This window comes from Rhinolophus sinicus, chromosome 13, assembly GCF_057876585.1.
Source record: "Rhinolophus sinicus isolate RSI-liver-muscle chromosome 13, RSI-T2T, whole genome shotgun sequence".
Taxonomy (NCBI): Eukaryota; Metazoa; Chordata; class Mammalia; order Chiroptera; family Rhinolophidae; genus Rhinolophus; species Rhinolophus sinicus.
The window spans coordinates 45,080,231-45,096,063 of NC_142513.1; the positions used below are offsets into that span (position 1 = coordinate 45,080,231).

The window sequence follows — 15,833 nt, forward strand, 5'->3', positions numbered from 1 at the left end:
ACACCTAAGGACTCTATGATTACATTGGGCCCATGTGGATACTCCAGGATACTCTAAGATCAGCGTATTAGGAACCTTCATTTCATTTGCTACATTAATTTCTCTTTGCCATGTAATATAACATATTCACAGGTATGGGAACTAGGATGTGGGTATCTTTTAGAGGCTATTATTCTGCTTACCATAGTATATGATCTGAGTTGTGTCCTTTGGCTGCTTTTAAGATCTCTCTATATTTTATGGGTTTTGTTTGGTGTTTTTAGTTGTGTATTTCTTTTTAACTTTTTATTGAAGTATTATATACACTAGAAAAATACACATACAAGGTCTGACAATTAAGTTCACGAAGTTGTTGCAAACCTTTTTTTTCATATCAGAGGGATTATTTATTATGCACTTGTACCAACTGGACAAACAGTTAACCAAGTTTACTATTTGGAAGTGCTGAAAAGGCTGTGTGAAAAAGTCAGACAACCTGAACTTTTTGCCAACAATTCAAGGCTCCCGCATCACGACAATGTACCAGCTCACACAGCACTGTCTGTGAGGGAGTTTTTAGCCAGTAAACAAATAACTGTATTGGAACACCCTCCCTACTCACCTGATCTGGCCCCCAATGACTTCTTTCTTTATCCAAAGATAAAGGAAATATTGAAAGGAAGACATTCTGATGACATTCAGGGCATCAAGGGTAATAACGACGACAGCTCTGATGGCCATTCCAGAGAAAGAGTTCCAAAATTGCTATGACGGGTGGACTAGGCACTGATGTCAGTGCATAGCTTTCCAAGGGAAGTACTTCGAAGGTGACTGTAGTGATATTCAGCAGTGAGATATGTAGCACATTTTCTAGGATGAGTTCACGAACTTAATTGTCTGAGCTTGTATGTTAGAAGAATTGTCAACAAATTGGCTATATCTGTGTTACCAGCACCCAGAACAAGAAATAGAACTCCCCAAATTCCCCTAGCCAGGGGTAACCACTACCCTGAGTTCTAACAGAATAGATTAATTTTGCCAGTTTTTTGTACTTTATATAAAAGAATCACACAGTGTGTACTCTTTTGTGTCTGACTTTCTTGGCTCAACATGTTTGTGAGATTCATCCATATTGTTGCTTATACCTATAGTTCATTCATTTGCACTCCTGTGGAGTATTCTGTTGTGTGAATATATCACAGCGTATTCATTTACTTGTTGATGGGTATTTGAGTTGTTATAGTGTTTGGCTATCACAAATAGTACTGCTAAAAAGTTCTTGTACATGTCTCTTAGAGCATTTATGTTAGGGTATACCTTAAAATGGAATTGTTGGGCTGTAGGATTTCTTTTTACTTACTGATAAAATATTGTGCCTAGTGAATGTATAAATTTGTGTCTTATGAAAAAAAATCCCAGCCATTATTTAAAACTATTGCCTCTCCTCTCGCTACGCTCTCAAATTAGATGTGTGATGTTATATCTTTTCACTTTTCCTCCATTTATTAACTTCTCTTTCATGTCTTCCATCCTCTTTTGTCTGGCACATTCTGGGTACTTTTTTTCGTATCTCTGTATTCCAGGTCAGTAATTCTTTCTTCAACTGTGTCTAATCTGCCATTTACCACATTTGGTGAGTGTTTATTTTGGCATTGACTTTTTCCATTTCCAAAAATTCTGTGACGTTGATTTTTTTCATTTCCACAAACTGGTCCCGTTTGAACATTTTTGATAATTTATTGTTTATGTTCATTTTTTAATTTCTAGCTTTTATGTTTATAAACATTTCAAACATTTATTTTTAGTTTGTGTCTGATAATTCCAATATCTTAGGTTCCTATGGGATCTAATTCTGTTGTTTTTACTTCTTCTGACTCTCATAGGTGGCTTTTTTCTATGGATGCTGTGGTGATCTTTTATTGTTAGCTCAGGTTTACATGATGTTAATCTCTGGGAATCCTGGGAACTGTAGTAGAGGATGCTTTCTGCAGAAAGGATATGTATTGCTTTGCCAGGAATTGGGGGCCTACTAGTCTGGGGCCACGTTAACCTCCTTCCAAGGTACTGGCTTTAGTGCAGGTGTCCATGGTACAGTTTCTCAATTCTGCTGATATAGGCATTGGGGTCAGGATTACCCCATTTTTGCTTAATGTTCACAGCTTTAGTTTCAGCTTCCAGGTTTTTGTTTAGTTTAGGTGTTGGAAATGTCCATTACCTTCTGTGAGAACAATCACACATTGTATGATCAGCTTCACACAGGTTGTAGTCGTTTGGTGAGTGTGTGCGGGATGGGGTAGGGCAACCATCAGCTTATCTGAGGTTGGAAGCTGGAAGTAGACCCCTGGTCTGCCCTCACACACAAACCTGCCTTGAATCAATTTGTATTCCATCCTGGAGCCAGAATGACAGTTTCAAAATACATACATCGTTTGTTTTTCTGCTTGAAACACTTTGCTGCTATTAAAATTCCAGTTACTTCTGTTTTTTTATTTTTCTCTTTAGTTCCTCATGAGATAAAATGAAGTCATGCTTACGAAAGAGGTTCTTATACTTGGTATTATTCGCATAACACATAAAATAGACATAATGAGATCATATGACTTTGAGTATTTTTAGATTGAAAAAATTACAAGCTAATGCCAGATAGAGACCTGTTGGGAGGAGTAAATGTCAACTAGACTAATATGCATTAAAAATAAATTCTCTGGACAGAAAGTATGGGCTTTAACTAACTTCCCTGTGATATTTATTGGCATATTGCTTATTTGCCATACATCCATGGTGTTACCTAATCAGAGAGCAAAGTCATCAGAAAGCAAAGGTAGCTCCAGGCAGACTTGGTTCATGTAGTAAGTAGTTTTCATACTTGCTTTTTCCCTTGAAGAATCAGGTTTCACTCCGTAAATCGATGTGGGTATCTTCCTGGGTTTCTTCTCCCAGTGCTGTAACCTCAGAGTGCAGAATGGGAGGTGGAGTGCTCCTCACCCTAAAGAGGAAAATGTGCCAATGTGTTTTGATCTCCTGATTCCTTGTGTTCCTTAGCTCAATGCTGGAGTTCACTGGTGGAAGATGAATATCCTTTGCAATAACCTGAGGATTCACACCCAACATTGTGCATCGGTACCAACCACAGACATGCTCACATTGCAGTTAGAGGTTATAAGATACAGGAACAGGTCAGCTATAAATACAAAGTAGATGGAACCAAGGTGCTGAATACATTAGTGAGTTGTTGATTGTGTGACCACTTTAGGAGCTAGGAAAGCTTTGTTTTCTGTAGCTTATCTCTAGGAAGATGCAAACCATAGCATGTTAACACTGGATAGAGAAAAAGGAAAAGTGTCCCCACTGCCATCCTCTAGGGAAGGGGGAAATGTAGACTGCAGGCTTGCCATGACTTCCAACTGCAAGACCAGACTTGTGGACTGCATATGTTGGACAGTGCCTAGAGTTCCCACTCTCTTTTTTCAACTTTTCATGCAGAATTGAATTGGATAGAATTTTTGAAGAAAACACATTGTTTAAAAATGAGCTGGGAAGGATTCAACAGGAGCTTGAATCTGCAGAAAGGACAAATGATGCACAGAGGTATGGGCCCTGTCTCAGAACTTCCAGCCTATGACATGTTTTCCTCTTTGTACAATGAACTTAGAAAGTATTACTGTAGAAAATGGGACATGTTCACAGATCAACCCCGGATTCCAGAAAACTTTAAGTGGGTGAGCCATGCTGACCTCTGAGCTGCCTGAAAAGGCTCGGACTGAGGCATGAAAAGACTCAGACCTCCTTCCAGATGTTGGCAGCAACCTTCATGAATGCTTGGTCTCAGAAGTATGAGATAGAGAGCACGTGTATGCTGCAGCACAGTGACCATCACCACAGCGAGCAGCTCCAGCACAGGCCCACTTATCTCAGAAGGCAATATGCATGCAGCTTTCACCCCTACAGAAATATTCCACATCACACTAGGGATGGAGAAGACAGCAAGTATTTTTGTAGGGGTAAGAGGTGCTCCTGAGGCCTTTCTGGGCAAGTAAAATCTGTTCATTCATGTCCTGATAATGGTTTCAGCTGTGCTTTACTCCAAGGTTGGTTCATTTCTGGTCTACCAATTTTAGTGAGTCAGTCAGGGGTCAGGGGTGGGGACAAGGAAGGCGTGCAGAGACCTGAGCACTGAGGCAGGAGAGACTCTTGGGGTGGGGGGTGGACACAACCTGTTGGTGGATTTCTGCTTTCACTATCTCAGCCTTATCCAAGGACAATTGTTTGACTATTTTTTGTTTGTTTGTTCAACTCTGAAATTGAATATGAGGTCAACTCTAAAATGCTGAGAATGCAGGTGCTGATTTGATAAAATTGCCATGATGATTAAAATACGGAATCCAGAACAGGTAGTCCACAAGTTACTGCTATTACATTATAGCAATTCTAAAACCTACAAGATTTTTTCAACTCTAGAAAACATTTTTACCTTAAATTTGCTGCCTGCAATGCTTGTCAACAGACCTCAGCGGATATAAGGTTGTTTTGGTCTTTATTTATGCTGTCGGGGATGAATCATCACATCTTGTGCTAAAGAGATATTAATATGTACAATTGAGTAATGTCGTGGAGGGTGTTTGTTCTGCAAAACTGGCAGTGTCCTCTGGTCTGAGGGTTGGGATCCAGTTGGATCATCAGCAGCAGTAGTAGTAGAGAATAGTAACAGAGCAGGGACTGTTATACCTCTGCTCCTGGGGTACCAGGAGCAGATGTGAGTGTTTTGTGGCTACAAATCCAAACTGCTGTAGTTACAATGAGTGATGACTGGGAATAAAGAAACTGGTCAGAGTGATATTGTTAATTTTGCTTCTTCAACAGGAAGGAAATTGAGGTTTTAAAGAAAGACAAAGAAAAGACCTCCTCTGAAATGGAAGAGCTCAACAAACAGGTCAAGTATTGACACCTGTCATGAATCTAATGCCACCCTCTTTTTTTTTTTTTTTTTCATTATTTCGAAATTTCAAACTTACAAAAAGGAAGTAGAGAAATTTTTTCTGAAAGATTGAGTCGTCAACCCTCTCCCCCTCAAAATCAGGAAATGAATGGATGTGGAATCCCTGCCTTAGTCTCCTACCCCTTCAGCTTTGCCAGCTGTCCCACTCATTCAGAACCATGCAGGGCATTTAGTCTCCTTCATTCAGTCTGTCCTTGGTTTTTAGGACCATAGCTCTTTCAGAGATAACAAGTGATTATTTTATAGGAAGTCCCTCAGTTTAGTTTGTTTGATGTTTCCTTGTGATTAGATTTAGATTATGTATCTTTGGCAGGAATATCCCCAAAATGATACTGTGTTCTTCTCATTTCATCCTATCGGGTACAATGATTTGTCCCATTATTAGTGATTCTTGTTTAGGTAATGTTGGCCAGGCTATTCCACAGTAAAGTAACTTTTCCCTTTGTAAGTAATGAGTATTTTATGAGTGGATACTTTGATATTATGTAAATATTCTGTTCTTCATCAAACTTTCACCCACTTACTTTAGCAGCCTTTGTTTCTTGGTGGAGACAATTATTACCATAATGTGGCCAATTGATGACTAATCCCACCATTCCTTATACATTTATTAATGGCATTCCCTGTAAGGAAGAGCTTTTTCCTCTCCATTTATTTATTCATTTACATCATTCTATTACTATCACAGGTTCCTGTCTTATTCAATGAGTTATAATATGTTACCCTCAGTGACTGATGGCTTGTAGACAGCCGTCTTCTTCCTATGTCCTCACATGGTGTTTCTTGGTTCATGTCTGTGTCCTAATCTCAATTTATTAGGGCACCATCTTACTGGATTAGAACCCACTTATATATAACCTCATTTTACTCTAATCCCCTCTTTAAAGACCCTATTTCTAAATACTGGGGGTTTGGACTTCACTATAGGAATTTTGAGGGGACACAAATCAGCCTATTACAAATATTTCAACCAAGCTATTCACATTAATACAATCCATGGATCTTATTCAGATTTCACCAGTTTTACTTAGTTACTCGTGTGTGTGTGTGTGTGTGTATTAAGTTCTACACAATTTTATTCCCTGTGCAGTTTCTTGTATCTACCACCACAGTCAATATACTGAACAGTTCCAACTCCACAAGGATCTTGCATGTTGTTTTTTTATAACCACACCTACCTCCTTTCTGCCAACCTACTCCAGCCCTTAACCCCTGACAACCACTAATCTGTCCTTTACTTCTAAAATTGTATGATTTCAAAATGTTAATATAAAAGGAACCATACAGACTGTAACCCTTGGGACTGGCTTTTCTTATATTTAATAACCCCCTGGAGATTCATCCAAGTGGCATGTATCAATAGTTAGCTTCTTTTTATTGCTGAATAGTATTCCAAGGTATTGATGTCCCACAGCTTGTTTCAATACTCACCTTTTAAAGGATAGCTGCGCTGATTTTTTTGGGCTATCAACAAATAAAGCTGCTATGAACATTCCTTTTCAGGTTTTGGTACAAATATAAGTTTTCTTTACAATGGGATAAATGCCCAAGAGTATATTTACTGAGCTGTCCGGTAGTTACATGTTAAGTTTTATAAGAAACTGCCAACTTGTTATCCAGAGTCGCTGTAAAAGTTTACATTTCCACTGGCAGTGTATTCTTTTTTTTTTTTTTTTAATTAGTTTCAGGTGCACAAGACAAAGCAAAACTTAGACGTTTATTATTTATATCCCTCATACTGTGTGAACCCCCCTCCCCCCATCCACTATCCCTCTGTACGTTCCCCAAATTAATTTTCAAACCCCCATGACCATCTTGTGGTTACCGACTATTTTTCAAAACCTCTCACCTTCCCCTTATCCCCACCCCCCCCGCCCCTCTAACAACCCTCTGTTTTTCCTCCATGTTTCCAAAACTGTCTCTGATTAGTTCATTCACTTATTCTTTTCTTTAGATTCCGCATATAAGTGAGATCATATAGTATTTGTCTTTCTCTTTCTGACTTATTTCACTTAACATAATGTTCTCTAGGTCCATCCATGTTGTTGCAAATGGTAAGATTTCCTTCTTCTTTATGGCTGCGTAATACTCCATTGTATAAATGTACCACAGTTTCTTAATCCAGTCATCTACTGATGGGCATTTCGGTTGTTTCCAGGTCTTGGCTATTGTGTATAGTGCTGCAATAAACATAGAAGTGCATAAAGATTTTTGAATTGGAGTTTTGGATTTCTCCAGATAGATACCTAGGAGTGGGATTGCTGGATCATAAGGTAGTTCCATTTTCAGATTTTTGAGATACCTCCAAACTGTTTTCCATAGTGGCTGCACCAATCTGCAATCCCACCAATAGTGCACAAGCGTTCCCTTTTCTCCACATCCGCGTCAAAACTTGTTGTTTGTTGATTTATTGATGATAGCCATCTTGACTGGGGTGAGGTGGTATCTCATTGTGGTTTTTATTTGCATTTCTCTGATGGTTAATGAGGTTGAACATTTCTTCATATGTCTGTTTGCCGTCTGTATGTCCTTTTTAGAAAAATGTCTCTTCATGTCCTCTGCCCATTTTTTAATTGGGTTGTTTGTTTTTTTGGAGTTGAGTTGAGTGAGTTTTTTATAAATTTGTGATATTAACCCCTTATCAGATATATCATTGGCAAATATCTTTTCCCAATCAGTAGGATCCCTTTTTGTTTTATTGATGGTTTCCTTTGCTGTGAAAAAGCTTTTTAGTTTGATGTAATCCCACATGTTTATTTTTTCTCTTACTTCCCTCGCGCGAGGGGATATATCAGTAAAAATCTTACTCCGGGTAATGTCTGTGAAGTTTCTTCCTATATTTTCTTCTAGGAATTTTATGGTTTCAGATCTTACATTTAAATCTTTAAGCCATTTTGAATTTATTTTTGTATGTGGTGTAAGGAGGTGATCCAGCTTTGTCTTTTTGCATGTGTCTGTCCAAGTTTCCCAGCACCATTTATTGAATAGACTGTCTTTACCCCACCGTACAATCTTGCTTCCATTGTCATAGATTAAATGGCCATATAGGCATGGATTTATTTCTGGACTCTCTATTCTGTTCCATTGATCTATGGGTCTGTTTTTATGCCAGTACCATGCTGTTTTGATTACTGTAGCCTTGTAGTATAATTTGAAGTCAGGTATTGTTATACCTCCCACTTTGTTCTTATTTCTCAAGATTGTTGAGGATATCCGGGGTCTTTTGTTATCCCATATAAATTTTAGGATTATATGTTCTATTTCTGTGAAAAATGTCTTTGGTAGTTTGATAGGAATTGCATTGAATATGTATATTGTCTTAGGCAGTATGGACATTTTAACTATATTAATTCTTCCTATCCATGAACATGGTATGTGTTTCCATCTATTTGTGTCTTCTTTCATTTCTTTCTTCAGTGTCTTATAATTTTCTGAGTACAGATCTTTTACTTCTTTGGTTAAATTTATTCCCAGGTATTTTATAGTCTTTGGAGCAATTGTAAATGGAATTGCTTTTTTAATTTCTCCTTCTGATGTTTTATTATTGGTATATACAAATGCAACTGATTTCTGAATGTTAATTTTGTATCCTGCTACTTTACTAAATTCATCTATCAGCTCTAATAGTTTCTTGGTGGAGTCTTTAGGGTTCTCTAAATATAGTATCATATCATCTGCATATAATGACAGTTTTACTTCCTCCTTACCGATTTGGATGCCTTTTATTTCTTTTTCTTGTCTGATTGCTGTGGCTACAACTTCCAGCACTATGTTGAATAGAAGTGGAGAAAGTGGGCAACCTTGCCTTGTTCCTGATTTTAAGGGAATGGTTTCAGCTTTTCCCCATTGAGTATGATGTTAGCTGTGGGTCTATCATATATGGCCTTTATTATGTTGAGATATGATCCCTCTATTCCCACTTTCTTAAGGGTTTTTATCATGAATGGCTGCTGAATTTTATCAAATGCTTTTTCTGCATCAATTGATATGATCATATGATTTTTATTTTTCATTTTGTTAATGTGGTGTATCACATTAATTGATTTGCAGATGTTGAACCACCCTTGCATACCAGGGATGAATCCCACTTGATCATGGTGTATGATCTTTTTAATGTATTGCTGAATTCTGTTCGCTAGTATTTTGTTGAGGATTTTTGCATCTATGTTCATTAGCGATATCGGCCTATAGTTTTCTTTTTGTGTGGTGTCTTTGTCTGATTTTGGGATCAGGGTGATAGTGGCTTTGTAAAAAGTGTTTGGGAGTCTTCCCTCCCTCTGGATTTTTTGGAAGAGTTTGAGGAGAATTGGTGACAATTCTTTTTTGAACGTTCTGTAAAATTCACCTGTAAAGCCATCTGGTCCAGGGCTTTTGTTTGTTGGGAGATTGTTGATTACTGATTCAATTTCCTTGGTGGTAATCAGTCTATTCAGGTTTTCTGTCTCTTCTTGAGTTAGCCTTGGAAGGTTGTATGCATCTAGGAAATTGTCCATTTCTTCCAAGTTGTCAAATTTGTTGGCATACAGTTGCTCATAGTAATTTCTTAAAATTTTTTGTATCTCTGCGGTGTCTGTTGTCACTTCTCCTCTTTCATTACTGATTTTATTAATTTGGGTCCTCTCTTTTTTTAAATGAGTCTGGCTAAAGGTTTGTCAATTTTGTTTATCTTCTCTAAAAACCAACTCTTGGATTCATTGATCTTCATATTGTTTCTCTGGTTTCTATTTCATTTATTTGCGCTCTGATCTTTATTATCTCCTTCCTTGTACTCCCTTTGGGCTTATTTTGTTGTTCTTTTTCCAGATCCCTTAAGTGTGCAGATAAAATGTTGATTAGTGATGTTTCTTGTTTCTTTAAGTAGGCCTGCAGTGCTATGAACTTCCCTCTTAGGACTGCTTTTGCGGCATCCCATAGATTTTGGGTCGTCATGTTTTCATTTTCGTTTGTCTCGAGATATCTCTTGATTTCTTCCTTGATCTCCTTGTTGACCCATTCATTATTTAGTAACATATTATTCAGCCTCCATGAATTGGTGTGTCTTCCAGTTTTTTTCCTATAGTTCATTTCTAATTTCATAGCACTGTGGTCAGAGAAGACAATTGGTATGATTTCAATTTTCTTAAATTTATCCAGACTTGCTTTGTGGCCTAACATATGGTCTGTCTTGGAGAATGTTCCATGTGCGCTTGAGGAGAACGTGTATTCTGCAGCTTTGGGGTGGAATGCTCTGAAAATATCGATTAAATCCAAGTGGTCCAATGTGTCATTTAAGGCTGTTGTTTCCATATTGATTTTCTGTCTGGAAGACCTGTCCCTTGTTGTCAGAGGTGTGTTGAAGTCCCGTACTATGATAGTGTTACTGTTGGTCTCTGTCTTTATGTCAGCCAATATCTGTTTTATATACTTAGGTGCTCCTATGTTGGGTGCATAGATGTTTACTAGGGTTATGTCCTCTGTCGAATTGATCCCTTTATTGTTATATAGTGCCCATCTTTGTCTTTTAATATTTTCTTCATTTTAAAGTTATTTTGTCAGATAAGTATTGCAACCCCAGCTTTTTTCTCATTTCCATTTGCATGGAATATCTTACTCCAACCCTTCACTTTCAGCCTGTGTGTGTCTTTTGATCTGAGGTGAGTCTCTTGTATACAGCATATCCAAGGGTCTTGCTTTCTTATCCACTCAGTCACCGTATGTCTCTTGATTGGCGCATTTAATCCATTTACATTTAAAGTGATTATTGATAAGTACATAGTTATTGCCATTTTTAAATTTGTGGTTAGATTGTTTTCATCTTTCTTCTATTTATAGAAGTCCTTTTAGTATTTCTTGCAACGCTGGCCTGGTGGTAATGAATGCCTTTAGCTTATTCTTTTCTGGGAAGCTCTTTATGTCTCCATCAATTTTAAATGATAGCCTTGCTGGATAAAGCAACCTAGGTTGTAGGCCTTTGTTTTCCATCACTTTGAGTATCTCCTGCCACTCCCTCCTGGCCTTCAATGTTTCTGCAGAAAAGTCATTTGATAGTCTTATGGGAGTTCCCTTGTATGTAACACTCTGTCTTTCTCTTGCTGCTTTTAGGATTCTCTCTTTGTCTTTAATCTTTGCCATTTTAACTATAATGTGTCTTAGAGTGGACCTGTTTGGGTTTATCCTGGTTGGAACTCTCTGTACTTCCTGGGCTTGTATGTTGGTTTCCTTCATCAGGTTAGGGAAATTTTCAGACATTATTACTTCAGATATGTTCTCAATCCCTTGTTTCTTCTCTTCACCTTCTGGTATTCCTATGATGCGCATGTTGTTGCGCTTGATGTTATCCCATAGGTCTCTTAAGCCATCTTCATTGTTTTTTATTCTTTTTTCTTTCTGTTGTTCTGTTTGGGTGATCTCTGCTAACTTGTCTTCTAAGTCGCTGATTCGATCCTCTGCTTCATCTAACCTGCTGTTAATTCCTTCAAGTGAGTTCTTTATTTCGGTAACTGTGTTCTTTAGTTCTAACTGGTTGTTCATTATGATTTCTACATCCTTCTTGATGTCGTCTCTAAGCTCCTTAAACATTTTTATCATCAGTATTCTGAACTCTGTCTCTGATAGTTTGGTTACCTCTGCTTCATTTAGTTCCATTTCTGGAGGATTCTTCTGTTCTTTTATTTTGGATATGTTTCTTTGTTTCCTCATTCTGGCTGACTCTCTGTGTTTGCTTCGATGTACTAGGTAGATGCCCTGGAGTTCTTAGTTCTTGCTGGATTAGTATGTAATAAATGTCCTTTATATTTCACTTGCACTACTTCGTTCTTCTCCTCTGCGTGTGCTCCAAAAGTGACTCCTGTGTTGTGCATATTGTCCTGTTAAAGAAGATCCTTAAGTGCTTTTCGCTTGTGAGTAGGTGGGGTTAACTCCTAGGCTTACTAGTTGTGAGATTTGGCTCTGCCCACGCAGGGTGTTCTGCTGCGTGAGGGTTGACCGCTTAGATGTTGTTTGGCCTCTATGTGCCTGTAAAGAATCCCCTCTGGGTGTGTCACTTGTAGGTCAAACCCGGTAGTACTCTGGCTTGGTCTGGAGTTGGCCGCTGGGTATATTGAATCTTGTGCCTCTTAAGCTGGGCCCTGGTAGGGCAATTACAGAACAAAGCAAATCACCAAGCACAACAACAACAACAACAAAGAAAAAATCAAATACATTCACATGTAAAAACAATTGACAACCCCCACTCGACACAGGCAAAGATGTCAAAGATATAAAGACAAATCAAAACAGAACAAAAAACAGCACCAGTTGTGGCTTAAGCCCACCAAGTAATCTCCAGGTTGTTCTCTGCTGTAGCACAGAGTCCCCTGCGTATTATGCAGGTAGAGCCGGTCACCTGGTGCCCAGAGTGACATTGGGGCTGCAGCTTTAGATGCATGGGGCTGAGGGGTCTGGACAGTAGTTTTTACAAAGCCAGTGCAGTTTCTGCCCTTGCCTATACATATGCACACTGAGAGTAGCACCACCAGCCCTGCGTCCAGTTCTCCTGAGTCTTAGGGCACCTCTTCCCTGTGTGTGTGTGTGGCGGGCGAGAGATTCCTCAGCTGCTGAAAGTTGAGAGCTGCGTCTGCCACTTACTGCTGATCCCTGGGAGTGCCTCCGCCGATGTAATTGCCCCGCCCTAGACAGGCCAGAAAGGGTGGGGGCTGGGGATGGAGGAGTCTCCTGTCTCCTAGGCCAGTGGAAACCACACTCTTCTCAGCCTCTTCCCTGGGCCAGAGCCGCCCGCCAGTCTTCCCAGAGCCTAAACACCAAGGCTCCTCTGTAATCTGACACTGCTCTTCAGATCAGGAGCCAGTTCAAGTCTCTGGAAGGGTGGGGGTAGGATTGGAAGAGCAGGGGGAGGGGCCCAGGTATGGAGTTTGTGTCCTTTGTCCGGACTAAGGCTTAACTGGGGGTATCAGCTGAGGTTAATTGCCTCAAATGTTAGATATGCTGCCTCTGCAGGGGGAGAGGTCTGCTGTGGGACGCAGAGTAAAGAGTCCGCCACCTGGCTTTTGTGTTCTCTCTTTTGTCCTGGGAACCCCCGCATCTCTGCAGCTGGGGATGTGGTTGCCCCGCCTTAGGCCGGCCAGAGAGGGTGGGGGCTGGGGATGGAAGGAGGGGTCTTCTCTTTCCCAGCCCCGCTGTCTTACACTCTTCCCACAGGCCAGAAAAGGTGGTGGCTGGGGACGGAAGATTCCCCCCCCTCTCCCAGCCCAGCTCCTAGCCTCCTCCCTGGGCCAGAGCCGCCCGCCTGTCTTCCTGGAGCCCGGGCACCAAGGCTCCTCTGTAATCTGCCACTGCTCCTTAGTGCAGGGGCTAGATCAAGTCTCTAGAAGGCGGGGGTAGGGTCGGAAGAGCGGGAGGAGGGGCCCAGGTATGGAGTTTGTGTCCTTTGTCCGGCCTAAGGCTTAATTGGGGGTATCAGCTGAAGTTATTGCCTCAAATGCTGGATATGCTGCCCCTACGGCGGGAGAGGTCTGCTGTGGGACGCAGGGCAAAGAGCCCACCTCCTGGCTTCCGCGCTCTCCTCCGTCCTGGGATATCCTGCGTATCTGTAGCCGTGGGTGTGGGCTGGAATTTCACAGGCACAGGTGCGGAGCAGATTTCCACAACCCAAGGGTGGGGGCCGAATTTCTACAGCCACAGGTGTGGACCGCGATTCCAACCCGCGTCCCCACCGCCGCCCTAGGTGCGGCGTGTCTCCGCTCCGCTCCCTTCCTTCTTCCCCTGCTCGCCCAATTTTTCCCCACCTGCAAGAAATCCCTGCGCGAGTCTCTTCGCTGTTCTGTGTGATGAGCAGAGAGTCCTTTGATGGGTTATAAGCTTCCCGTTTCTGATAAGATGGGACGAAGAACTCAAAAAAGTGCGCCCCGCCGCCGCCATTCCTATGACGTCACCCCCTGGCAGTGTATTCTTGATCCAGTTTTTCCATATTCTTGCCAGCTGGTATTATCACTATTTTATTTTGGCTACTCTGATAGGTGTAACTGAGACAAAAAGGCTTGAGGGGCTGGAGCTGGGTATCCCCTTCTCCCATGTTCGTTCTACGCTGATAAAGTAGTTTCTTTTGAGGGCAGGAAAACAGAGTGCTGTTAGTGTACTTCATAATGGTCACTGTACTGGTCTGCTCTGGTGGCCATAACAAAATACCACAGACTATGTGGCTTAAACAACAGAGATTTATTGTCTCAGAGGCTAGAAATCCAAGATCAGTGTGTTGGCTGATTTGATTCCTGGTGAGAACTCTCTTCCTGGCCTGCAGACCATTGCTTTCTCACTGTGTCCCCAGATGGCCTTTCCTTGGTGCACGTATACAGAGGGAGAGAGACTATGCTCTTCTTTTTCTTTTTATAAGATCACAATCATATCATATTAGGACCCCACCCTTTGAACTCATTTAACCTTAATTACCTTCTAAAAGCCCTATCTCCAAATACAGTCACATTGGGGGTTAGGTCTTCAACATATAAATTGGAGTAAGAGAACATAATTCAGTCCATAGCAGTCACTTTATTATCCCCTTGCTAGAAGCATGAGGGTATTATTCTCTGATCTTAACTGCAAGACCCTGGTGATGCTCAGGAAAGTTGGGTTCTTTCCTGAGATGGGGCTCCCCCGAGACTGGCTGTCTACGACTTTAACTCTCAAGCCAATACAGGCGCAGCTCCCAGCACTCATCCTACAGTTCCAGTTTCCTGTCCTGTTTTAGCTCCAGCTCTCTGCTCCTGGTAAACTGTGATTCTCTTTGCCTGTCTCTCCAGTTTTCAGGGCATTGGTTTGCCCTGTGACCTCAATTCTCTGATGGATCTAAGAATTGTTGATTTTCAGTATATTTAGCTTTTTTCTTGTTGGGAGCGGGTAATGATGACTTCCAAGCTCTTTACATGTCAGGCCACAAACTGGAAATATTATGTTTTCAATTTGGGTTTCCACATGTTCACTAATAGGACATAGAAGTACAATGGATTTTCATTTGTTGATCTTGCATCCTGCCACCTTGCTGAGCTCACTTATTCTACAAGTGTTTTTGTTGCTTTCAGTTTCATAAACTCCTTCTGGGTCCCCAAGATAACTCCCCAAGCTTTTCTCTCCTGATCCACCTCTTCCTACATGTAGCTGATGAGAGGTTTTCACCATGGAGATGGCCTCAGACCACTCGTGGGCAAGTGGCTTATCTTGGCTCCCAGGTTTGGGTGTTTGTTTCCATGGTGAATATGTGGTAGCCTTGCTTGGGCCTCCTCCCATCAGGAGGATAATTCATGGATTGGTTTATGATAAAAACTTTAGACTCTGCATTTGCCTGAGGACCAGCTATTTGTATAAATGACCCATCTGGGGTTTTCCTGGACCTGGAGCGTTGCCTGATCCCTTCCCCATTCCAGCTTGTCTCTAGAACACATTCATAAATGGATTATTTGTTACCACTTTCCCTCAGCTTTCTTTCCCTCAGCTTTTTATTATGAAAAACTGTAAACAAACAGAAAAGTTGTAATGATACGTGTATACACTGATCAGCCACATTCCACAACCATAATTTGACAGTTGTTAATTGTCATATGTGCTTTAGTTATTTGTTTATAGCTGTCTTTGTATTTCTGTGTGTTTGTGTGTGTTCTGAACCATTTGAAAGTAAGTTACAGATATAATATAATACTCCGCTCCTAAATGTTTCAACAGGCATCTCCTAAAAGTACATTTTCTAACTAACCACAGTACTGCTATCACACCTAAGAAACTTACTCATTATTACTTACTATTATCCAATATTCAGACCATACCCACATTTCTCCAATTATTCGGAAATGTCTTATGTAGTACATTTTTAGAACAAGGATCAGTTGAGTTT

The 15,833-nt window shown here is 40.6% G+C and overlaps 1 protein-coding gene across 5 annotated transcripts in view; it reads left to right on the top strand.

Annotated features, from left to right (window-relative positions):
- The window catches only part of NINL (ninein like), a 203,231-nt gene that overhangs the window by 160,690 nt on the left and 26,708 nt on the right, over nt 1–15,833 (top strand). For 3 of the 5 annotated variants that reach the window (XM_074317996.2, XM_074317997.2, XM_074317998.2), the window contains exons 17-18: nt 3,463–3,567; nt 4,840–4,909. The exons of 1 other annotated variant lie outside the window; for it this stretch is intronic. In XM_074317996.2, coding sequence (XP_074174097.1) covers nt 3,463–3,567; nt 4,840–4,909 — 175 coding nt within the window. The remainder of the gene's footprint in view (nt 1–3,462; nt 3,568–4,839; nt 4,910–15,833) is intronic. One more of the 5 variants, XM_074317999.2, reaches the window with a different exon arrangement.